The sequence below is a fragment of the Saccostrea echinata genome, unplaced genomic scaffold (assembly GCF_033153115.1).
Source record: "Saccostrea echinata isolate AGI-Se365-2 ecotype Australia unplaced genomic scaffold, CSIRO_AGI_Sech_v1 ptg000006l, whole genome shotgun sequence".
NCBI lineage: Eukaryota > Metazoa > Mollusca > Bivalvia > Ostreida > Ostreidae > Saccostrea > Saccostrea echinata.
Window position 1 is genome coordinate 14,744,599 of NW_026889755.1, and position 27,057 is coordinate 14,771,655.

Here is a 27,057-nt window from a genome sequence, read left to right on the forward strand (position 1 = left end):
CTAGAACTAGGACTAATTCAAAAGTTTTGTGGCTGTATTATGTATATTGTATAATTGTAACCACTGATGATAATAAGAAATCCATTACTAGGGCTGATGTAGCATTAAAGGACATATTTATTTTCATTTATAATAAAATTTTCCATAATCAGAAGCAATGTTAAGTAATGCTGCAAACTATATCATTTGGATAACGAGGTCATCCCCTATAAATTCAAATTTGACTTGATATGAATTTAACTTCTTATACTATTGCTAGTTTTACATAAGAATATATAGGAAAAAAATCTTTTTCTCAAGAACAGCAAAGCCACCATTAGTCATATGGATATACAAACATAATCAGGTAGTGTAGATTCAAATTTGTTCAAATCATGACCCCCTGGGGCAGGATGGGGCCAAAATGGGGGATCAAAGTTTTACATAGCAATATAGAGAAAAAAATTCCTTAAAAATCTTCAAGAACAGCAAAGCCATTATTATTCATATTAATGTGGAAGCATCCTCATGTCGTGTAAATTCAAGTTTCTTCAAATCATGACCCCCGAGGGTAGGGTGGGGCCACAATAGACGATCAAAATTTTACATAAAACTTGCATAAAATCTTTAAAAATTTGATGCTCAAAAGAAGCAAAGCCATGTTGAGTCATATTGATATGGAAGCATCCTTTGGTAGTGTAGATTAAAGTATGATCAAATCATGACTCACAGAGGAGGATCGAAGTTTTACATAGGAATAAATAGGGAATAGGGAAATAGGGAAAAAAATCTTCAAATATCTTCTCAAGAACAGCAAAGCCATTATTTGTCATATTGATATGGAAACACCTAAGATAGTGTTAATTCAAGTTTGTTCAAATCATGACCCCCTGGGTTAGGGTGGGGCCAAAATGGGGGATCAAAGTTTTACATAGGAATAAAGAAAAAATTCTTTAAAATCTTTTTCTAAGAACAGCAACTTCAAGCCATGTTTAGTCAAATGACTCAGGTGAATGTTGTTGCCCATGGACCTCTTGTTTGCATTAATGTATCTTCTTTCTTTAGGTTCTTGTTGATTAAAGCAAATATATATCATACTTCTAGAACTCCTATGTTCACAGCAAGGTAATGTTATGTAATTGTGATTAAAGTACCTCACAATATTTTCTAAAAAGAAATTTTAAAATACAAATATGATTCTGCTTTATTATAAATAATAGCAACAAAACAAACATTGGTGATTAGTTTTTTATATCAGGCTACAAACTTCCTGCTAGCAAGATTTGTAATCCTGAAAAGTATGCTAAAATTGATTCATTAAATGCGTGTATCCAGTTTTAAATATACAGAGGCTCTATTTAGTACAAGTTCAAGATTCCTATCCTCAGAGTTACATTCATCCATGTATTACAGTAACAATAACTATATCTAATTATCTATTACTTTACATGTAATTCTGTAATGTATTTTGCCTCTTATTGAAATTAAATCATGAAACTTAAAATAAACAATTATATTAAAAAAAATCATAAATATCACAAATTGAGTAAGGTACAGTATATACTCGGTATACTTATGTGATACACTGTATCATTTGAATCAGTACTTTTTATTTAAAATAGTATATCATTTTTTCCATTGTTATTCATTGAAATGAGTGGACAAACACACTATTCTAAATTAGCTAACATCAATGCCCACTTAGTTTAACCTTAGTAAACTGATATACTCATTACATCTATACACTGTAGTGCACTGTATGTAGTAAATAAAGTGAACTGTTACAACAAATACTTTGCACAGTGCCCCTGAAATTCATAAACCCAATATTATTTATTTCTGCAGCATTTTTTTTAATACTGACCCTACACTCTGTACTTATCTCTTCAACTCTATGATTTTCTTTAATGCATACTGGGCAGAACTACGTTTTAGCTGCATTCTTAACTCATATAATGTACAAGAACAAATAAAGATTTGACGTGAATAAATGGGTACATTCAGGACTGATAAATATGTATTAAAGCTTTTTAGACTGATCCACATGTATATGTTTTTATAAGTTAATGTAGCTATATTTACATTGTACAATATCGTTTTGTTTTAAAATCACATAGAGGATGAAGCACTGACTAAAGCAACAGTGTCAAATAAAATGACATATAATCACTTGATGTTCCCTGTTTATCCATAACCATGGTAACTTATTTTGGAATGTTACTTACAATTATAGTCCAATCACTTAACACTGGGATATTGTTAACAACCATTTATCACAATTCGAAATGTTAACCTGATTCATCACTATGATGAAAGTTTAATTTCTTTCATCACTAATTCAAACATGTCTAACACACCTTACAGCCAGTCATAGCTTAATGTTTTCCACTTCAAACTAATCTAACCAGCATCACAGTATCTCTGTGCTAAACACTTTCTTCTAAACACAGGAAAACACATCCAGGGTATTTGGGACTGTTAAATCCAACTAACAAACACACTCCCTCTGGAAATGATTCAGTTTGGAACTGTTACTTCACACCTCCTTGGCTATTTTTCCAGTGTCATCTTTTCTTTGCTTTTTCCTGAATTTGTAATTGAAGTTTTCTATTCTCCTGTGAAAGCCGTGCTATTTCTCCTCCCAATGTATCCAAGCTCTCCTACAAGTAGAAATAAATGTTAAAATTTGGGATAAGTATTCTGATTTTTGTTTATCAAGAATCATTCAGCAATTCTACTGTATGTTATCAATTTTGCAACGAGTAAAATTCAGGATGCAATGTAGTTTACATCATAACATTTACATTTCCAATTATTTTTCTTTAAGATTCTTCACAAATTAGAAAACAGTCAATTTTTTTCATGAACTACCATGGATAATCATGATTGTCTCTCTTGTTAGGTCATAAGGCCAAAAATAAAATTAGCTTTGTTTGGCGTTGCCGGCCGACTCACATAAATCGGTGCAGTTCGAAGAAATTTTTCAACAGATACTAATCATAATTTTTATTTTGTTATATTCATCTGGATTTAGGTGTTCATACGTTTGCGTAATATATACAGAATGTGAAAGAACCATGTAAACGCTTGATTGATCGGTTTTCATTCATAAGCGTCTATGTGATGTTGAATAAATGCGTATCTGAATCTAAGCATGGCTGTCGAAAGCGATATCATAAAATGTGAACTCGGTATAACAGAAGTTGATGGCATGACTCTCTGTGGTAACGTGGTTTTAAAAGTAAACTGATGAAAACGATATACCATGCAGTTCGAAATAAAAATCTCACGGTACAATGTCCTGTCCGATTTGCTTGATGAATCTAGCTGCCATGCTTGGATTCGTGCACATGATAACGATCGACTTTACAAGTTTACACTAAATAAATTTAATGTCAGTGATTTTTAATACCATGTATATTAAAGGTTTAAAACTAATAGGGTTTGAAAATCAATGACAAAACTGGGAATCAATTCGGACTGGGGTTGTTGTTAAACTATCGGAAACCCATGACGTTCGGATACTAACAACAATCTGAAATTTAAATTAAAAATTTTTTTTTTTCCCTACCTACCGACCCAAACGTATAAAGACTAAGTCGGCAACGCCAAACCAACAATATTTTAATTGTGGCCTAATACCAAACTTGACATTAAAGCTATAGTGCAAAATGTTTTGTTTTAAAAATGACATTTGAATGGCATAATTTCTGGTAACTCATCAGATAAATAATGTAAATAGAAGAAAGGAATTTAATTTTTGAAAATTCAGCAGGTAAATGAACTTCAACATTTCACCCTAGCATATTTATCATGAAGAAAAAATAATGCGCTTCATGAAATATGCATTAAGCATCGAGTTTATGTTTGCATGAATTTTCAAAGATTAAATTTACTTCTTAATTAAACTGTACATATCAAATATGAAATATACTCATTTTTGTTATTTACGTCTGTTTCTGTTATATATTAAGGCACAAAAATTTTAAAAAACCCATTAAATTGTCTGTTTCAATTCATCGCATGTGGACAATAGCTTCTGGTCAATTCTGAATGTAAAAAAAATTGAACAGGTGAGTATAAAACTCTACCTTCAGAGTGATATTCTTTAGGAGGGTGTCTTCTAGAACAGCCTGTAACTTGTGGTTGATTTCTAAAGAGAGGTCAAGGGTCATTGCACTGTCAGTCTGGTGAGAGCTGTACAGAGATCCCATAATGCTGTGCTTCTTGGACAACTCCACCTGTAAGTAGGAAATTATAAAATATAATAAATATTTCTGCTAGGACCACCTCGTCTTATACATAAGAATTTTTTAAGCTTTATATACACTTCAAACTTAAAGGTTCTTATTAAAATTCATCAGAAAAGAACTTTTGTCAATGAGCTGTCTAATGTCTATGTCCTGTAATGAATTCTAACAAAGGAACATATGGACATTTTTCTACCTTAACTCTTTAGTTTCCTAAGCACAGCTAGTACAAAAAAAAATTATTTTGATTCTTTCTCTTTTGTTTGCTTAAATGCCTTGCATGTCTTAAAGGCCTAAATAATAAAAAATAAACATTGTTAATTATAAACTATTATATTTACAATAAACACAGCCATCTCTGTATAATCTACATACATTTCAATACAAAATTTGTTTTCATCATTATGTAAATACACATACTTGTCAAAATTTACAAGACAGAACACAACATCAGTGGTCAAATACAATTTGACCATGACAACTCTAAAGTAGCGTACTCAAATATTAAAAAGTGCAATAATATGCAATTCCTTAGTTGAGGAGAAATTCATCAATTTAACTACATGTATCTTACTTAGATGCTTTTTAATACATGTGCATAATACAATAAAAGTGCAAAAGTATTTTCTTTACAGTTTGACTATGCTAAGTTATACACTTAAAAAAAAAAACCCCAAAACTATTCAGTGTTGATAAGCTAGGCATCTATTCAATGGTATTTTTCCTGTTTATATGAAATGCCACATAAATGTACATGGTAAATAACAAATCCTCATGCTTTGGATTCCTATCTTTTATGAAGCTTACCAACCCTTTGTTTATAGTCTATTTTAAGAGTTTTAAGTGTAATTCATGCATATTCATTAAGGACAAATATCCAATCAGCTGCTAGATAGAGAGAGCTAGAGGATCCACACACCATTTTCACATTGACGTTTGGGAGACAAGTAAAACAAGATAGAAAGCATACCTGGGATAACTCCCTGTGGTCCAGCTACAGAAAGAATCAACAAACAAAAGCTACAGGCCAATGAAATTACAGATTGAAAATATGGATGAAATCATTCAACCAATCAGATCTCAGACTTATGGAAAATGTGAAAACCAATAGCCAATGAGATAACATATAACAAGCCATGCATACATGTAGGTACACCTCAGCACAGAGGCAAAAATCTGTCAATCAATAAATGTTTAGAAATCTCAAATTGAAGTATCCAGTAAATTCTTCAAAACTGTATGTATAAAGTTAGGTTTTATCAACACAGTGAATGCTGTAACAAACTGTAGATATTCAGGGCAGTGGACAAGAAGGGTATAAAAGAAAAAATATGAAAGTTTTGTTAAGGGAGATATTTAATATTGTACTTAAGACATTCTTTACACATCAATATCTCACCTTACTCATGTCAGCTCTTTCTAGAGTCATTGTACCAGATTCTTCTCTCAATGCATAGTTTTGAATGATTCTAAAAAAATCATACAAGGCAACTCTAAATATCAAAATAATTTGGAACTGGAACAATTTATATATCAGTGTATATGACTACATCTAGAATGTAATTTACTTTCACAATTGACTACTGCAGAGTTATAACATTTTGATTTGAAGCATTTACCAAAATAAAACATTGTGTAGTAACAAATTATCTTGCATCACATAAATAACCTGCAGGTTCCGCTTACTTGTTCTTTTTCTGGATTTCATCCACAAGCTGCTGTACATGTTCGTGCATGAACTCGATTTTCTCATTCCTTCGTGCAAGGCCCCTCTGGAGTTTGACAATCCTCTCTATCAATACTCTACTATCGGGCTCCACCTGTTCCGTTATAACCGGGTATTCTTGAACTGGTTCAGAATTACCGGGGTACTTGTTGGTGTAACTGTTTGGCTGAGATGAGGTGTTCTCAGACACACCCATCGTGTTCAGAGAGTTGCTCGAGCTTGTCCTTGAACCCATGCTAGTGGAATCCTTCTGCCCCTCTCCATTGGTCTCATAGTGTTCCAATTTCTTCTTTGCTTGCTGCAGTTGTCTTGTGAGGTCCTATGAATATGAATAAAAAGTATTTTCATTTGGCGTTACATTTTTTCTTTGTATAAAAATATGCAGAGCAACATTTTATCCCATATTGTTTGATTCAATCCTCTTTATTACTTTCAAATTATAGATTTTAACTTTCACAATAATAAAAAAAGAAAACAATAATTTTACTTTCTGAAGAATCTCAAACATAGTTTTTCAGAACTTGCTGTTATACAACCCTTGACTTCATACCTTGACATTGTTGACATGTTTTCTCTTTATAGTTTTGATTTCATCTTTTACATCTTCAACTTTTGCAGAAAGCTCCTCAACTACAAAACAAATATTTCAAGTAAAAACAACATTCATTTAAGCTTATGATATATGAAGAATCAATAAACTTCTTCTCCAGATGTAATACTTTAATTTCACTTGATCATGCCCATGTTGTTCAAAGACCAACATATATATGCATACTAAAAATTTAACACAAAAGTATGTCATGAAATATTTTGATTAAATGTTATGAGAAAATTTATGCATCATACATGTACATGTACTAATACAAAAAAAATGCATGCTTAATCAAATAGTCACTTAACACATGCTTACTCAACTGCACCAATGGGGTCATAATATTGAAATAGGTCATACAGGATCTCTGAAGTCTTTGTAAAATGATTTACCTGCTTTCGATTTTTCGTCTAATTTTTCTTTCAGTTTAGCTGTTTCTTCATGTCTCATCACCTCTTCTTTCTTTAATCTTTCAGACTAAAAAAATGTTCCTTGTCACAACAGTTCTCTATCTAATAATCTAATTTATTCCCATATGCAATTTATTAAGTACTTTTCAAACAAGTACTTGGGTAAAACTTACAATATCTCTGAAGTCTATCTCCAGGGTTTGCAGATCTACTGTGAGCTTCTCAATTTCCTCGGTTTGTGACACAGTCTGTAAACATTATGTTGGACTGTTTATTAGCCTATGTATATGGCATTATAAGCATAAAATACCAAACCTACATATATTGTACATAGTGCATGTGCATTCAATTTTTTTTTGTTATCATGAAGAAGGATACAGATTTTATCCATAATTTGTCAAGTACAAATCTAAAATTATATGCTTTATTCATTTATATGACTTTGTACAGTAAAAACTTGTCTAATCCAAACACCACTGGTTTCAAAGAAATTGGCTGGTTTAGATAACATTCCGTATTGGACAATATTTTAAAGATTTGAATTCATGGAGAGGGACTTAAAGTTTACAAAATTTCGGAATACACAACACCTCAGATTAGACAAGTTTACATCACATTAGGTGGGATTTCAGAATACACAACATATCGAATTAGACAAGTTTTACTTGGTCTCAGGAAAGAAAGTTGGTCAACAGACTGGAGAGCTGTACTTTCAAGTACAAACTGAACATGGAAGAAAAGAATTTTGAAACTTCTCTGACATACCTAATCAAGAAAATACTTTCAATGAAGGAGTTTGACAATGAGTTTTCTCAAAATTATTGAAAAATTATGAAACTTTTTTCCACTGATGACTGCTATATTTAATAAAATTAATTTAAGAATACACTTTTGATATTGGGTGCTGACAAAAAGGCATCCCAAAGCCTATGGAAAAACAAACCAGATTCCATCAATACTAACCTTGTTGTGAAGAACGGAATTTTCTGACTGCAGTCCTGCATTTTTTTCACTGAGTTTTTTGGTTAGATCCAGTTTCTCTGCCTCCCGTTTCCGACATGCCTCCATGTCTATCTGTAGGTCCTTATTACTGATCTTCAACTCCGAAATCTCAGCATCCAGAGATTTGATTGTGCTTTGTGCCCTAACAATAAAACATTTACAGTTTAAAAAAATGTTAATCTGAATCATGCTTTCATTGGGCTGCCTTTTAAAAGTTATTACTTTTCTGTACTACTCTACATTTTGGTAAGCCTTAACCTATACAGTCTTTTTCATCCAGTTAGCCATGTGGCTTTAATGTAAACATTGTGACATGCATGTATGAATAGACACATATTCAGCTTGAATGCTAGACCTGAACTACCTCGCGTACATAAACTTACATGTATATTTCACCTTTCTTTAGCTTAGCTAACATTTTTAATATAGCAAAATCCTCCACTATTAAAAGTCAGTCTTAGATTGATTTTTTTAAGACTCACATTTGATTTTCAAAAGACTCAATTTAAAAACATACAGCCCAAATTGAAACGTTCCTGAAAATTAAACTCAGACTTACCTTTTGAAGTATGTTTTTAACTATAAACTTTCTTTTTGAAGCCAGAATTAAAGTTGAATCCTGTTTTAAAGTCTTCCTTGAGTCTTATTTACCTTTAAATGTCTTTCTGAAAGTTTTGCCTTATGAAATCTGACTTGAATTTTAATTTTTAGTCTGACTTGAAGTTTAATTGCTTTTCAAAGTCTGATTTGAATCTTACTTACCTTTTAAAGTCTGACTTGACTAGTACAAGTTCCTCCACTCTGTCCTATAACTCTTTATTTTCCTTTTTCTCTGACTTGAGTCTTACTTACCTTTTCAAGTCTGACTTGACTAGTACAAGTTCCTCCACTCTGTCCTATAACTCTTTATTTTCCCTTTTCTCTTGATTTGAATCTTACTCACCTTTTAAAGTCAGACTTGACTTGTACAAGTTGTTCCACTTTGTCCTGTAACTCTTTATTTTCCTTTTTCTCTGACTTGAGTCTTACTCACCTTTTAAAGTCAGACTTGACTTGTACAAGTTCCTCCACTTTGTCCTGTAACTCTTTATTTTCCTTTTCTCTGACTTGAGTCTTACTCACCTTTTAAAGTCAGACTTGACTTGTACAAGTTCCTCCACTCTGTCTTGTAACTCTTTATTTTCCTTTTTCTGTTTCTGAAGCATGTCTTTGTATTTAGTCATTGTTTGCTCATTCAGATCTCGCTGGGACTCCAAATTCTGACATTTCTTCTTCAAAGCTTCCATTTCCTTTAGAGTTATCTGGTGTTTTTCTTTCAGGCTTGCCAACTCTTTTACAGTAGCAGCAAAATGCTAGAATTTACCAAAATGCAATTGAGTAAATAAAATTTCTGATATCAAGCATAACTCTATTCAACTACCTTTAGTGTCTTATTTTATTCATTTTTTTTTTGCTTTTTAAAACTCATATAAATCTGCTTTTATCAGAATATTTCTATAAACTTTCACCATATTATTTATGTGTCTTGAATCCCCCCCCCCCAATTCATTTGCTTCACTGAGTTACCTCCTCTTGGCTTGTTTTTTCCTGCTGTTGTTGGAGGAACTCTGATTCTTTCATCTTCAGTTCACTGTCTAGCTTGTTAGATTTGATTTCTTCTGACTCCTGTGAAGAAAGTAATGGAATTCAAAGCTACTTAATGATTAAAATAACACTAAATAAGTAAAAAAATTATAAGTATATAATCTAATGTAAAAATTTACACCTTTCAATAATAAATAATTCATGAAATTAAAATTTTTAAGATAATTATATGTAGTAGATAGATTTACTCTTTAATGCAGTGCAAATCTATTATAGCTACTGACTAGAAGAATCAAGAGAACCCTTTAAACAATATACATGTATAATTTTAATTGGTTTCACAGACCTGGTAGGTTTTGATGAAATAGTTTTTATTGATTACACAGACCTGGTAGGTTTTGATTAGTGTTATCAACGAGTACCCGGTTAACCATTGAATGATGCGAGTATCGGTTAGTAAAACTGCTACTCGGTTACTTGGATATATTGTATTTTACATAGTAAATCAGTAGGATAAAATGTATTTTTGTTAATAAAGTCCCATTTTTATTTACCGTTATTCAACATAAGTCTCGATCTAGCATTTTACAGATTGGTCTGTTTTGATTAGTATTTCACAGTTTATCTAATTGATGGCTTTGATTGCCAAGGGGTATAAAAGTTTGAGGACTTGAGTTAATTATAATTACCTCACATAAACTTATGCTTGTCGCAGTATAAGATTAAAGAAGATGTCGCCACATGAATCAACTAGAAATATGTCCATAGGACATGAATGCCCCGCCGAGGGTATATTAGTAATGAAGCATTTTAACACGAATTGAGAAAAGTGAGGTCAAGGTCAAAGGAAAGGTCAAGGTCAAAAATTGTTGATGTAGTTGAATAGCTTTCATCAGTATGTATCAGCATATGAAGTTTGACACTAATTTAAGAAAAGTGAGGTCAAAGGAAAGGTCAAAAATTGTTGATGCAGTTGAAAAGGTTACATCAGTATGTCTTAGCATATGAAGTTTGATAAAAATATTATGAATGGTTTCTTTAAAACTGAGCTAAACACTAATTTAAAGAAAAGTGAGGTCAAGGTCAAAGGAACGGTCAAAGTCAAAAACTATTGATGCAGTTGAATAGCACTTATCAGTATGTATCAGCATATGAAGTTTGACACTAATTTAAGAAAAGTGAGGTCAAGGTCAAAGGAAAGGTCAAGGTCAAAAAATGTTGATCCAGTTGAATAGCTCTCATCAGTATGTATCAGCATATGAAGTTCAACACTAATTTAAGAAAAGTGAGGTCAAGGTCAAAGGAAAGGTCAAGGTCAAAAAATGTTGATGCAGTTGAATAGCTCTCATCAGTACGTATCAGCATATGAAATTTGATAACACTATCTTGAATGGTATCTTTAAAACTGAGCTAAAACTTATTTAAGAAAAGTGAGGTCAAGGTCAAAGGAAAGGTCAAGGTCAAAAAATGTTGATGCAGTTGCATAGCTCTCATCAATATCTATCAGCATATGAAGTTTGATAAAAATATCTTGGATAGTTTCTTTGAAACTGAGCTTTGAACAGAGCTAAACGCAAAGTGTGACGGAAGGACAGACGGAAGGACAGAAGGACGGAAGACGGACATGACAAACACTATATGCTCCAGCCATATTCATGGCGGGGCATAAAAACATGGAAATATTTTGAAAAAATGACTGAAATTACGACTGTGATGTGTAAAATATGTGAAATGGAATTAATATACATGGATGTGACAACAAATATGCTTAACCACTTTAAACTGAATTTAACTCTGAAACCAGTTATGAAAAGGACATCCCGCAAAACAACCATTTATTACGGGTATTCGAGAATGAATTTATTTAGATGTGTGTTTGTAATTATAAATAAAATTCATATGCAGTGCTTTTGTGTTTTGTATATACATGTATCGGTTTACAAATGATGAAATAAATATACAAAGTGTAACAACTTTACATGCAATGTTTATTATAGTTACTACTGAAGTATATAATAGTATATATAAGTCACGAACAAAAATGTTTTAGGTCTAAAGAAAATCTATCCGAGTAACCAGTTACTCGATCAGAAAAGGAAGCGAGTAACCGGTTACTAAAAATCGCCAGATTTGACAACACTAGTTTTGATGCTATAATTTTGATTGGTTACACAGATCTGGTAGATTTTAATGCTATAATTTTGATTGGTTACACAGACCTGGTAGATTTTGATGCTATAATTTTGATTGGTTACACAGACCTGGTAGGTTTTGATGCTGTAATTTTGATTGGTTACACAGACTGGTAGGTTTTGATGCTATAATTTTGATTGGTTACACAGACCTGGTAGATTTTGATGCTATTATTTTGATTGGTTATACAGACCTGGTAGGTTTTGATGCTATAATTTGATTGGTTACACAGATCTGGTAGGTTTTGATGCTATAATTTTGATTGGTTATACAGACCTGGTAGGTTTTGATGCTATAATTGTGATTGGTTACACAAACCTGGTAGGTTTTGATGCTATTATTTTGATTGGTTACACAGATCTGGTAAGTTTTGATGCTATAATTGTATTGGTTCCACAGACCTGGTAGGTTTGGATGCTATAATTTTGTTTGGTTACACAGACCTGGTAGGTTTTGATGCTATAATTTTGATTGGTTACACAGATCTGGTAGGTTTGGATGCTATAATTTTGATTGGTTACACAGATCTGGTAGGTTTTGATGCTATAATTTTGATTGGTTACACAGACCTGGTAGGTTTTGATGCTATAATTGTGATTGGTTACACAGACCTGGTAGGTTTTGATGATGGCCTGGCAATCTCTCCTGATCTGCTCTGTTTCATCTTTAGCATCCTTCAGCTTGGATCTAGTCTTTGACAGTTCTTCCTTGGTTTCCTTCAAGTAAAGTTTAGCTTCATAACGTGTACATGAAGATTGTTCAACATGAATAACAACAGGTGCTTACTATTTATCTTTATCAAAAGGTACAGAATTTAGAACTGGATTTAAAACAATGGTGGTTTTATTATCAGTGACACACATTATTTAACAACTTGAATATAAATTCAGACAAGTAACACTTCATTCATTTTTGTGCATGTGAAATATTTGGATTAACCATCTTTGTTTCATCATTATTAATGGAGCACATAAAAAAAAACAATAATTAACCATCGCCTCTTAATAATTAAAAAAAAAATCTTCAAATTTATCAAATATACCCTTTTTAGAAAATAATTAAATTGAACTATAGAACAAATAGAATGCATTAAATCAGTTTCACGCAAATAATCTCCATGGCCTTCAAATTTCAACAATGCATAAGGAAATAACATTTGAATTTTTGGGGGAAAAAAGTCATTTAAAAGGAAATCATTTTATCTGCTGATTGAACTACTTATATTTTTCACAAACAAACACAGCTGTCACTACTTGATGCATTTTAAGCAGGATGTGCATCAAACATCCTCCCTTCAGACCTCAACAGCTGTGGTCCACAGTAAAAATACACTAGACATGAACATGCATTGTAGGTAAATTCATCACAATGCTGCTTGAAGACCAGGACTGCACTACTGAAACATGACTCTCCAACACATAAAACATAGGTTTTAAATTTCAGGTAGAGATACAACTCAGCCAACTGTTTGAAAGAATACTAGTGCATATACATGTAACTTAAAATTTATACATTTGGTACAAAGAATTTTTTTTAAGTATTTTATTATTAAAAAAAAAAGATCAAGAAATAAATGCAGACATTGTGCAATAATAACTTACACAAGATGACCAATGGCTACATGTACATGTATTAAGTGTAACTGTTTGAGATACAAAGCCCATATCAATTTCATCACTCCACTTTCCTCAAGTTATTTATAGGAATGGATTCTTAAGGACAGATGCAACTTAGTTTTTTTTTTTAAATTTTATTTTCTTTTTTCTGTAACTTAAGCGTTCCAATAAGTTTTTCCATTCTTATCATTCTGTATAACTCCTCTAAAAACAAATTTTGAAGAAAATTTCAGCTAAAATTATATATTTAGTAATTTTTTAAAAATATTTTCATTGAAAAATAGCAGGATTTTGAGCATTTGATACCCTGGTAATGTATGCTGATTTTTCTGTCTAAGAACATTTTATGGTAATATATTTTTAAACTGGTAACATCCTTAAAAATAACCAACAGATTACTGTTTCGTAGAGTATGTGGCATATGTCCTTAAGTTTTATAATAATCTAATAAAAAATTTTCCAACGACCAATTTAGTATTATTCATTCAATATTGTTTAGAACGAATTCATCCAAATATTAACAACCACTCTAATATTGTGCACTGCTTCTTGTATCTTCAAATTTGTTTTACATTTTAAATTTCAACACAAGTTGAATTTTTTAAAAGGATGTGATGCTAAGATAAACGATTATTACCTTGTGAGCATCGAGCTCAGCTCGTAACTTGTTTTGTGCCCACTTTATCCTCACTTCAGATGACGAAATCAACTCACTTTGTTTCTCCACCTCTTTTGTTAAGCCCTGTACTTCAGCAGCCTAAAAAATAAAGAAGAAAAAACCAAATGAACCTGAATTAATAATAATGACCTGTAGTAGCTTTTATTACTCAGAAGTTCAATTTTCTTTATATTAATCCTACTTAAAAAAATAATTTTTGTTTAAAAGATATTGCATCTATTATATAACATTTAATCAAATAAATTGTTTGCATATCCAGCTCAGTACAAACTAAAATGCTTAAAATTTTTTTTTTTGGTTTTATGCATGAATAATTATTATTGATCATTTAAAAATCTTTATTTACTTTAGCCTCCAGATCAGTCATTAATCGATGCTTCTCTCCCTTGATATCCTTGACCCTTTGGGTTAACCCATCCTTTTCCTTGGTAAGGTCACGAACTTTGGACTCTAACCTTTCTATGGCCTTTTGACCTTCTATGAACTTTTTTTCAGCCATGGCATATTTTACCACCATTGTGTCTTTTTCCTTGTTGGCTTCTTCATACATTTTGGTGACCTGAAATGTGAAAAGTAAATAAATGTATTTTTGACTTATTCATAAATAGATGTACATGTTACATATCAAACGGATGGACAGAATGTCACAAATTCATCTATGTATACTGTCAATATTTTTTTTAGTGTATGAAATACATGTAAGTTGCATTTTTGTTCAGTACTTTGATATGTACATGAATATTACTGAAATCATTCTATTTTTTGTTTTATATTGTTAAGGATTGTACATTTATTTTACAGTTCTTGAACATTTGTGCCATCCTTAGTATCTAATGAAAACAATAAAAAAAACCCCACTAGTTTAAATATAAAGAAACAATTGCTCTCAGATAAATCAAAACTTGATTTAATGCTATTCATGTTCTTCATTAAATGGCACTACACTAGCTTCATTACCTGTTTAATCATTATTTACATAATTTGACATTTTAGGCATGGATAATAAAGATAACTGAAGGGCAAACCCATCAATTCTTAATGAAAAGAACAAAATAATTGTGGTTTCAGAAAGGCCACACTATCATATACCACTGGAGCCCATGTACATTGCATTGTATAACTAACTCTCAATAAACATGATAAACACTAAAGGGGAGTGCCGATTTATTTTCTGTTTACCTCATCCACTCTGACTTTTAGTTGTTCTGTAGAGCTGTGTACCTGATCTACTCTGACTTTTAGTTTCTGTAGAGCTGTGTACCTGAGCTACTCTTTTAGTTTGTTCTGTAGAGCTGTGTACCTGATCTACTCTGACTTTTAGTTTGTTCTGTACAGCTGTGTACCTGACCTACTCTGACTTTTAGTTTGTTCTGTACAGCTGTGTACCTAATCTACTCTAACTTTTAGCTTGTTCTGTAGAGCTGTGTACCTGATCTACTCTGACTTTTAGTTTGTTCTGTACAGCTGTGTACCTGATCTACTCTGACTTTTAGTTTGTTCTGTACAGCTGTGTACCTGATCTACTCTGACGTTTAGTTTGTTCTGTAGAGCTGTGTACCTAATCTACTCTAACTTTTAGCTTGTTCTGTAGAGCTGTGTACCTGATTCACTCTTGACTTTTAGTTTGTTCTATAGAACTGTACCTGATCTACTCTGACTTTTAGTTTGTTATGTAGAGCTGTGTACCTAATCTACTCTAACTTTTAGTTTGTTCTATAGAGCTGTGTACCTGATATACTCTGATTTTTAATTTGTTCTGTAGAGCTGTGTATCTGATCTACTCTGACTTTTAGTTTGTTCTGTAGAGCTGTGTACCTGATCTACTCGGACTTTTAGTTTGTTCTGTACAGCTGTGTACCTGATCTACTCAGACTTTTAGTTTGTTCTGTACAGCTGTGCACCTGATTCACTCTTGACTTTTAGTTTGTTCTGCTGTGTACCTGATCCACTCTTGACTTTTAGTTTGTTCTGTAGAGCTATGTACCTGATCTACTCTGACTTTTAGTTTGTTCTGTACAGCTGTGTACCTGATCTACTCAGACTTTTAGTTTGTTCTGTAGAGCTATGTACCTGATCTACTCTGACTCTTAGTTTGTTCTGTAGACCTGTGTACCTGATCTACTCTGATTTTAGTTTGTTCTGTAGAGCTGTACCTGATCTACTCTGACTTTTAGTTTGTTCTGTACAGCTGTGTACCTGATCTACTCTGACTTTTAGTTTGTTCTGTACAGCTGTGTACCTGATCTACTCTGACGTTTAGTTTGTTCTGTAGAGCTGTGTACCTAATCTACTCTAACTTTTAGCTTGTTCTGTAGAGCTGTGTACCTGATCTACTCTGACTTTTAGTTTGTTCTGTACAGCTGTGTACCTGAGCTACTCTGACTTTTAGTTTGTTCTGTACAGCTATGTACCTGATCTACTCTGACTTTTAGTTTGTTCTGTACAGCTGTGTACCTGATCTACTCTGACTTTAGTTTGTTCTGTAGAGCTGTGTACCTGATCTACTCTGACTTTTAGTTTGTTCTATAGAGCTGTACCTGATCTACTCTGACTTTTAGTTTATTATGTAGAGCTGTGTACCTAATCTACTCTAACTTTTAGTTTTCTGTAGAGCTGTGTACCTGATATACTCTGATTTTTAATTTGTTCTGTAGAGCTGTGTATCTGATCTACTCTGACTTTTAGTTTGTTCTGTAGAACTGTGTACCTGATTCACTCTTGACTTTTAGTTTGTTCTGCTGTGTACCTGATCCACTCTTGACTTTTAGTTTGTTCTGTAGAGCTGTGTACCTGATCTACTCGGACTTTTAGTTTGTTCTGTAGAGTTGTGTATCTGATTTACTCTGACTTTTAGTTTGTGCTGTAGAGCTGTGTACCTGATCTACTCAGACTTTTAGATTGTTCTGTAGAGCTGTGTACCTGATCTACTCTGACTTTTAGTTTGTTCTGTAGAGTTGTGTACCTGATTTACTCTGACTTTTAGTTTGTTCTGCTGTGTACCTGATCAACTCGGACTTTTAGTTTGTTCTGTAGAGCTGTGTAGCTGATCTACTCGGACTTTTAGTTTGTTCTGTAGAGCTGTGTACCTGATCTACTCAGACTTTTAGTTTGTTCTGTAGAGCTGTGTATCTGAGCTACTATGACATTTAGTTTGTTCTGCTGTGTACCTGATCCACTCTTCTGTAGAGCTGTGTACCTGATCTACTCAGACTTTTAGTTTGTTCTGTAGAGCTGTGTACCTAATCTACTCTGACTTTTAGTTTGTTATGTAGAGCAGTGTACCTGATCTACTCTGACTTTTAGTTTGTTCTGTAGAGCTGTGTACCTGATCTACTCGGACTTTTAGTTTGTTCTGCTGTGTTTCTGATCTACTCTGACTTTTAGTTTGTTCTGTAGAGCTATGTACCTGATCTACTCTGACTCTTAGTTTGTTCTGCTGTGTACCTGATCTACTCTGACTTTTAGTTTGTTCTGCTGTGTACTTGATCTACTCTGACTTTTAGTTTGTTATGTAGAGCAGTGTACCTGATCCACTCTGACTTTTAGTTTATTATGTAGAGCTGTGTACCTAATCTACTCTAACTTTTAGTTTTCTGTAGAGCTGTGTACCTGATCTACTCTGATTTTTAATTTGTTCTGTAGAGCTGTGTATCTGATCTACTCTGACTTTTAGTTTGTTCTGTAGAACTGTGTACCTGATTCACTCTTGACTTTTAGTTTGTTCTGCTGTGTACCTGATCCACTCTTGACTTTTAGTTTGTTCTGTAGAGCTGTGTACCTGATCTACTCGGACTTTTTAGTTTGTTCTGTAGAGTTGTGTATCTGATTTACTCTGACTTTTAGTTTGTGCAGTAGAGCTGTGTACCTGATCTACTCAGACTTTTAGTTTGTTCTGTAGAGCTGTGTACCTGATCTACTCTGACTTTTAGTTTGTTCTGTAGAGTTGTGTATATGATTTACTCTGACTTTTAGTTTGTTCTGCTGTGTACCTGATCAACTCGGACTTTTAGTTTGTTCTGTAGAGCTGTGTAGCTGATCTACTCTGACTTTTAGTTTGTTCTGTAGAGCTGTGTACCTGATCTACTCAGACTTTTAGTTTGTTCTGTAGAGCTGTGTATCTGAGCTACTCTGACATTTAGTTTGTTCTGCTGTGTACCTGATCCACTCTTCTGTAGAGCTGTGTACCTGATCTACTCAGACTTTTAGTTTGTTCTGTAGAGCTGTGTACCTAATCTACTCTGACTTTTAGTTTGTTATGTAGAGCAGTGTACCTGATCTACTCTGACTTTTAGTTTGTTCTGTAGAGCTGTGTACCTGATCTACTCGGACTTTTAGATTGTTCTGTAGAGCTGTGTACCTGATCTACTCTGACTTTTAGTTTGTTCTGCTGTGTTCCTGATCTACTCTGACTTTTAGTTTGTTCTGTAGAGCTATGTACCTGATCTACTCTGACTCTTAGTTTGTTCTGCTGTGTACCTGATCTACTCTGACTTTTAGTTTGTTCTGCTGTGTACTTGATCTACTCTGACTTTTAGTTTGTTATGTAGAGCAGTGTACCTGATCCACTCTGACTTTTAGTTTATTATGTAGAGCTGTGTACCTAATCTACTCTAACTTTTAGTTTTCTGTAGAGCTGTGTACCTGATATACTCTGATTTTTAATTTGTTCTGTAGAGCTGTGTATCTGATCTACTCTGACTTTTAGTTTGTTCTGTAGAACTGTGTACCTGATTCACTCTTGACTTTTAGTTTGTTCTGCTGTGTACCTGATCCACTCTTGACTTTTAGTTTGTTCTGTAGAGCTGTGTACCTGATCTACTCGGACTTTTTAGTTTGTTCTGTAGAGTTGTGTATCTGATTTACTCTGACTTTTAGTTTGTGCAGTAGAGCTGTGTACCTGATCTACTCAGACTTTTAGTTTGTTCTGTAGAGCTGTGTACCTGATCTACTCTGACTTTTAGTTTGTTCTGTAGAGTTGTGTACCTGATTTACTCTGACTTTTAGTTTGTTCTGCTGTGTACCTGATCAACTCGGACTTTTAGTTTGTTCTGTAGAGCTGTGTAGCTGATCTACTCTGACTTTTAGTTTGTTCTGTAGAGCTGTGTACCTGATCTACTCAGACTTTTAGTTTGTTCTGTAGAGCTGTGTATCTGAGCTACTCTGACATTTAGTTTGTTCTGCTGTGTACCTGATCCACTCTTCTGTAGAGCTGTGTACCTGATCTACTCTGACTTTTAGTTTGTTCTGTACAGCTGTGTACCTGATCTACTCTGACATTTAGTTTGTTCTATAGAACTGTACCTGATCTACTCTGACATTTAGTTTGTTCTGTACAGCTGTGTACCTGATCTACTCTGACATTTAGTTTGTTCTGTAGAGCTGTGTACCTGATCTACTCTGACTTTTAGTTTGTTCTGTACAGCTGTGTACCTGATCTATTCTGACATTTAGTTTGTTCTGTAGAGCTGTGTACCTGATCTACTCTGAATTTAGTTTGTTCTGTAGAGCTGTGTACCTGACATACTCTGACTTTTAGTTTATTCTGCTGTGCACCTGATCCACTCTGACTTTTAGCTAATTCTGTAGGGCTTTACCTGATCAACTCTGACTTTTAGCTCATTCTGTAGGGCAGCCACTGTTCTCTTGGCTGCGGCATCATGACTAGTGAGTTTGTCCTTTACTGTCCTGATTTCATTGGTCTGTTGTGCGATTGTATACTCCAGCTAAAACCAAAAGAAAAATTACTTTAAGGAATTTGTGATACCAGTATGCAATTTTAGAAGCAGAATAAAATTACACTAATTTTTCAAAACCTTGGTTTTTTTCATTAATTTTTTGCAAAATATCACTATGAGACATTTCTAGCTTTAATTAAGTTCTTTATACACATGTATGCATGCACATAGTAGGATAAATTCTCCCACTATCATAACAATATATGAATATATTCTGTAAATAAAAATCATTCATTACAACATAAATTATGCTCTCAAAACTTGATGTTAAATGCACTAAGGTTAAAATTGTCTACAAAATATGAGGATGATGAAGTGTATTCCAATCACCCTGCAAATGTTCATAACTACAAATTTTAGAGTGGGGCTTTAATACATGTATGTGTTTGATGGAATTTTCAGGAAATACGTACGATATCAACTTTGTAAACTTTAATCTGAAGACCCATTTTTTCAACAAACTGTACCTAATTCTCAGTAAACTTTTACCGACTTATTACCTCTTTGATTTGGGGAAGATACAGGTCTTCACTCTTATTGAGATTTCAGATATTACCTCTTTGACTTGGAAGATACAGGTCATATTGAGATTTGAGATATTACCTCCTTGGTTTGGAAGATACAGGTCATATTGAGATTTCATATATTACCTCTTTGGTTTGGGGGAGATACAGGTCTTATTGAGATTTCAGATATAAACTCTTTGATTTGGGGGGGGGGGGATACAAGTCTTATTGAGATTTCAGATTTTACCTCTTTGATTTGGGGCAGATACAGGTCATCTTGAGATTTCAGGTGTCGGATTTCCTTTAGATATGAGTCCCGCTCCTTAAGGATCTGCTCCACATAAGTCTCCTGTTCCTCTCCTCTGATTGTCAGTCTAAAAATAGACACAATTAGGTAAAAATCCACATTAAACTACACAGGAAACCACTGTTTTACACTTGTAAAACTTCATATAACTGACAATGTGTCGACTTGTTCCAAGCATAAGACGACAGCTACATCACAAGAATTAATGTTATATATCTCTCATCCTGATAACGATTGTGTAAATAAAGATAAAATGTCATTCATCTAGTAATCAGCTAGCTAGTTACAAGTCATGTTTAACATCATTAACAAATGTTGTGGCAACAATGAGGCTAAAAGATTTTCAAATAACAGAAGAATTTATACCTATGTCATGTTTTCACTGGTTTGCTAAATTGCAAACAAAAATTTCCCTTGATTAAAGATGTAAAATGTGTCTGTGTTTACAATTTTGATTTGTATTTAGCTCTGTTTTCAGTGACTTAAATTTTTATCATTGTGATCTTTACCTGTATAATGTAAATCCAGATGAAATTATTTCGAAGTTAATCTTGGCCAATCCTTTGACCTTGAGATTTATTTATTATTATACATATTGTAAAAACAACTACCTCTATCAAAGATTATACATAACTTTTTTTAAATCAGTTTTTAATTAAGATTTTAAAATTAATTCAAATATCATGTTCAAGAGTTATAATTATCTCTGATGAAGAAGGTTCTTATTGTTCCTCATGTGCTTCTTACTTCATAAATTAAACAAAACATATATCACCAAGTTGTCTTTGGCCTTGACATTTGACCTTGAAGTTGAATTTAAAAAAAAAAGAACTCTGTTGTGGAAGACTTATAATATTCTGATCACTAATTCCAATCCAATCATAGTAAATAACTCCTTCAAATATTTGAAGGTTCTTGTACTAATATGCACAGTGACCTAGAACTTAAACTTTGAATTATAAATTTTGAAATGACAGGTATTAACCTAGAAGTTTTGGGTAGCCTCAGTGTTTTCCCCAGAAATTTTTTAATGCATGGGGGGAATTTTGCTGAATTGACGGCACGCGGCGTGTCTCATTGAGTTACTTGTGCATGTATCTGAATTTATATTTAAATGAAAAATACAAATGCATCATTCATTTATTTTTTTTTTTTTAAATTTAAATGATATATTTTGAATATAATGTCAATTTAACTTTCAAAAAAGCTAAACAATTGAGTTCTCTTTTATAATCACAAAAAAAATGTTCTATTTTATTTTCCTTTAAAGCCACTGTCTTTTTATCATGTTAAATGTGCTGTGTTATTCTTGCTTCCTACAAACTGAATAGGCCCCTAGTGACCCCCCCCCCCCCCACCTTTTTTTAATTTATTACATTTTTTGGGGGGTGTCCCTACTTTTACAGTCATTTTTAAACAAAAAGGGTGCACATTATGTAGCATCATTGCTTACATGTAAATATTGTGACAACATTTAGTACATTGGTGTCTTGACTTTTTTTTTATTCAACGTAACAGACTGCGTAAGCTGTTGAATGTGGGTCAAGCATGTGCGCTTGAACTAAGTATTTGCCCATAGTTCATAGAGTAAATAAACACTGATAATATTTATTGGACATGTTTATTTTAAGCATATTTATGCTAAAGAATGGCTTTAAAATTATGTGTTTAACTAATATGAATCATTTTTGGTGTCGGAACATCAATGCTATTTATAGAATGACCTGTGGATGTTGGAAAAACCCACATGTGCATTAATAAGTGTATTACTTTCAACGTGTGTACTATCTGACAGAAATTAGTAAATTTTTCATGCTTATAAATATTTTTAATCAAATAAAAGCTTAATACATAGTAACATATCAGTAAATTGCAATAAACATAAATTGACAACTATTGCATCATACCCCCGTACCGCGATTCGCATCGAGTTCACCACAGGTGCGCAACATGTGTACAGTACACGCTATGATTCTAGTGATTTGAATTGTTCTATTGAAAGATTAATAACTGATAACATTCGAGGTATATCTTCTTCTTAAAATAGTCTACCTTTAATAATTCATGCATAGCGGGAAGCATAGCGGCAATGTGTGATGCATGGCGGGGTATCGTGAATGCATGGCGGTACCGCCATGCAAAAACGGCCTGGGGAAAACACTGCAGTGCCTATCATAACTGTAATCTGCAATATTTATATACTTATTAAATTACAATGCAATACTCTGAATACCTTGCAAATTTGTTGTATGTTGACTTTCACCTTTACCTTTGAATTTTGTTTCTGATTTATAGGTTCATGCTTGTCGGAATACTTTAATGAACCAAAACAATCAACATCATTTTGTCTCTTTGTATATATCACAATCTTACCATACCCTCTAAATGAATGGGATATTGTTTTACTTTCAATTCCTATTGATTTTATGAAAGCCCTGGTACAAGTATAAACATATTTTTTCGAGTCAATTTTATCACTGTTATCTGAGATTGTGCATGACATATATATACTGTATGTTTAATGCAAACAAGTACAAATACTTGTCTACTTGAATTTATCACTTACTGGTAGTCTATTTCTTCAAATTAGTCATGCTTAATCTTGATTTTTTTTGATAAGCCACTAACGACTTTTTGTAAAGGATATCTTTCAGTGACTTTGGCCTTATATATATTAATACTTAAAATTTTTAGACATTTATTAAATCAATCTTTTTATCTCTACCGCATACTGTAAATCACATTTTATTTTTAAGGACCCTCAGTCTGCATGAGTCGTTTTGAGAAAATGTTTCGTCAATTAAAGGGAAGTTTCTACAGTAGCACTGTGGTAATCCAAATGTCAATAATCGGCTCATTTAACTATTCAGATGATATTTTGGGGAACTGAACTTAAGCACGTAGTTTGACTCAACATTTCAGAAATCTGCATTCTGTGACCATCCTGAATGTCAAAATTATTAAAATAACTATACCTTGATCCAGAGAAAGCGATGCCTTGAATTTACTTACTAAATAGGTGAATAATTAAGTGTGTTTTAACCTTCATAATTAAGGAAATATAAATAATTTATTATTAAATGAAGCTGTAAGAAAGTTTATTGCACTTCATTTCTTTCTCAAACTGTGCACTGTACATGCATATAAAAAAAAAAAGCATAATTCACATGCAATTAAAAGCATGATGTACAGGAGTTCTGCCCCTTGATCATTCATTGATGTAAATCTCAAGGGAGAGTTGAATTGCTTCTCTCATTAGTCATGATTTATTTTCGTGTTAGATTTTTTACCAAATAAACATGATAAATAATCTGTATATATTACAAGTCAAAAAAAAAAGCTCCTTTTCAACATGTTCAATGTGTAATGGTTTGGGTTGTGGCCTATCGGATATCATGGATATCGGCCTGGGTAGCTCAGTATAGATAGAACCTGACTAGTGATGCAGGTGTCCCGGGTTCGATTTGCGGTTCAGCCATATATTTTCTCCTTTCTTGTTACATATTTTCCTCTGGACTTGCAGGTTAAAGTCCTGCCAGAGAAAAAGAGAACTTGAGTTGTGTCTTTGAGGGCAAGCTAAGACAATATAAGGGGGGAGGAATGCAATCATTTGGGCTGTATATTTCAGTCTGGGTGGATCAGTTGGTAGAGCACTTGACTAGTGATGCAAGGGTCCCAGGTTCAATTCCCAGTCCAGCCATACATTTCCCTTTTACAAATGCAAATTTAGTCTTAAGTTTATCTTAAACTCAGTCAACTCTGAGTCAAAATATGACCAGTACATGTATCATCATGTACTATTACTTTAACACTAAACATAATTCTATAGGAAAATTTTTCTACAACATGACTGAAATTTTTATCTTTTATGATATATATGGAATTTTTATCTTCAGTATTAACTGTATCTCTAAAATGAGAACAAAGGGCATTGTAATCCTAACTGTTCAATTCAAACTTATCTACATTAATTTTATTTATATCAGTCATTTCTAAGCATGTTAAATGCTTATTAGTATGCTGTATTTATTGTATCTTTCTACCTGTTGAATGAATATGTAAATAAGTAATAGATAAAACTCATTAATTCTTACATGTCAGTAGATCTACATGTGTTATGTGTGTTTAGTACACAGCTTTGTATGATACAATTAAACTGCACCTACATGTATTTGTATACCTCAAAACATCAACCTTTTTATTTATCAGGTGTACTGTTGATATGGCTGAGACTGAGATACAAATATTTGTTCGTACTATAACAGGGTCATATTTTACTTAAATTGTACATGTACTGGTACAGATTCACATGTATGACTCATACATTGTACACATTTTAATACTACATGTCAACATCACCTACCTTTTAATTTCAGCATCTTTTTCCTCTAGTTTGTCTATGGAATGCTTCAGTTGCATCTGTAAATCTTGGATTTCCTGCTTAACTTTATGATCAATTGTCCCACACATTCCATTGGGCAATTTAAAATTGACCTCAGCATCAGGTCCATTTCGACTGTTTTGATTGGTTCTTGGACCTTTGGTCAGTTCAGATTCTAGTTCTGACAAGAGGTCATCGTCAGATTCATAAGATGAGATTTTATTTCCACTTTCGATATGATTTGTAATGTTCCCATTCACATTTACATAGCTCAGACCAGCACCATCAGTTTTATTGCTTTCTGTTGAACACGACGTGGTTTTTGTACCATACTGACTAGATGTCACATGATCTGTTCTAAGATCTTTATCACTTAAAGCTGGATTCTGACTTGGAGGATTGACCACAACACAAATAGTTTCCTCCTGTTGATTTTCTCCCCCTCCCTGTTCACAAGTTTCATTCATGTCTGAACTACTTGCTTGTTCAGGTTCATGACTTGGTGATATGTCTGCCTCTTGATCACACTCTGGTTCATAAGATTCAATGCTCTCAGTCGGAGAGAGAACATGTAACTGCGGCCGTGCTTCAGACGTCCAGTTTTGACAGCTAATCTCATCCTCCGGAATGACAGCATTTCTATCCACAACCTCTGAATTTTCAGGACTGAGATTCTCTACTAAATTGTTTATTCCACACTGTACAAGGTTTGATTCTGGGTTTGAACCATCCCTACCTAAATTTATCACAGAATTGCTTCCTTCAGTGTTATTTTCTAATTCTCTCTCATCATTTTCTCTCTGTTCACTTTGTTCCAATTCATTTATCTGTATACTTTCATTTTCATTTATCTGTATACTTTCATTTTCATTTGGAGTTGTTCCACACTTGATATGATTCACATTTTCACTTTCACTCTTACTGACATCTCTAACCAGTGAGGCATCTGCTTCTGCCTCCTCTTGTCCTATCCCCTGAATCAGCTGTTCGTCCCTCCCACAACTGATCTGCCCCTCCCGTATCACCCCACCATCTGCCTCTCTTTCATCTTCAGTCTTCTCATCCCCTTCCACATTCAGAGAACATTCATCTTGTCTTTGTCTATCCTCTTGTGCATTGTTTTCCTCAACATTTTCATTTATCACAATTTCTGGATGAGAGCCATTCTCTTGTAGGAAGTGTTCATTGCTGACCAGTGCATTAATTTCTCCTTCTACCCCATCATCTGGATGACTGTCCAGCAGCTCACTCTCATTCACAGCTGCACTTTCAGATTCTGGATCTGGATTTTCTGTGACATTGGCTTCCTCATCTGGATCTATACCAGACATTGCCTATCTCAAAGGACCTGTCAATCAGAATTCAATATGTGTATTTGTCATCATGAAATTTGCTGAATACTTAATTATCAATATCATTATTGGTTAAGGACCTTTGTTTATATTAAGTTAAATGAAAAGTATCACTGTTGCCATTCATAATCATGCAATCTAAATGTCTAAATACTTTAATGCATCTACTGAATTTCAATTTCCACATTAAAAATGAGAATTACATAATTTGTCATTTCTTTCAACTTTTATCTGGTCAATATGAGGCTAAAACAAATCAAACAAAAGCGCCCACACCTTCCCCAAATTATTTCTTATGTAAAACAATATGAATATAGAAATGTTGACGATATTCAGTGTTCTACAAAGGTCCTGATTTTAACAAAGCCAACTTCAGGAGAAAAAGGGATCAATGATTCAATATAAGGTAAGTCACAAAAATATCTGATTTTCCCTTCTCCCTTTTTTCTTTTCTTAAAACAAACTGGTCATGGGTTGTTGAAAATCAATAAAGTGGGTATTCATCGATTTGCTTTACACTCAAGAAAACATTCTCTCTTTGCATGAAAAGTAACATAATAATTTGTGCTTCCTTAGCTCTGTTCTGTAGATTAACGAATGGATACCTTTGTCTACAGGTTTATGACAGACACAACTCTATTTGTCAACATCACTAACAAGGCTTTTCCTGATGACATTCGGAACTCCTGCCAACAAAACAAAATGGAGTAGGTCACATGACCAACAGAAACTCGGAATATAGTCA

General features: G+C 33.3%; 1 protein-coding gene across 1 annotated transcript; it reads right to left on the bottom strand.

The window, feature by feature from the left end:
- Positions 1-1,438: 1,438 nt before the first annotated feature.
- Positions 1,439-27,011, bottom strand: LOC133180268 (coiled-coil domain-containing protein 186-like). The gene is made up of 17 exons (XM_061314809.1): positions 26,918-27,011; positions 24,943-26,308; positions 20,520-20,646; positions 19,626-19,754; positions 14,378-14,590; positions 13,990-14,109; positions 12,348-12,452; positions 9,526-9,624; positions 9,082-9,311; positions 7,921-8,101; positions 7,131-7,205; positions 6,940-7,024; positions 6,506-6,585; positions 5,916-6,274; positions 5,629-5,698; positions 4,071-4,220; positions 1,439-2,639 (listed from the first exon to the last, which is right to left on the bottom strand). Exons 2-17 carry the CDS (start codon positions 26,289-26,291, stop codon positions 2,544-2,546), a joined length of 3,468 nt encoding a protein of 1,155 aa, XP_061170793.1. The 5' UTR covers positions 26,292-26,308; positions 26,918-27,011; the 3' UTR covers positions 1,439-2,543.
- Positions 27,012-27,057: the final 46 nt, after the last annotated feature.

Coding starts and splice junctions, on each gene's coding strand:
- LOC133180268 (XM_061314809.1), bottom strand. CDS start 26,291: ATGTCTGGTATAGATCCAGATGAGGAAGCCAATGTCACAGAAAATCCA. Junction 19,755..20,519: donor ATCTGCCCCAAATCAAAGAG/GTAAAATCTGAA, acceptor TTTTGGTTTTAG/CTGGAGTATACAATCGCACA. Junction 5,699..5,915: donor GAAATCCAGAAAAAGAACAA/GTAAGCGGAACC, acceptor TGATTTTTTTAG/AATCATTCAAAACTATGCAT.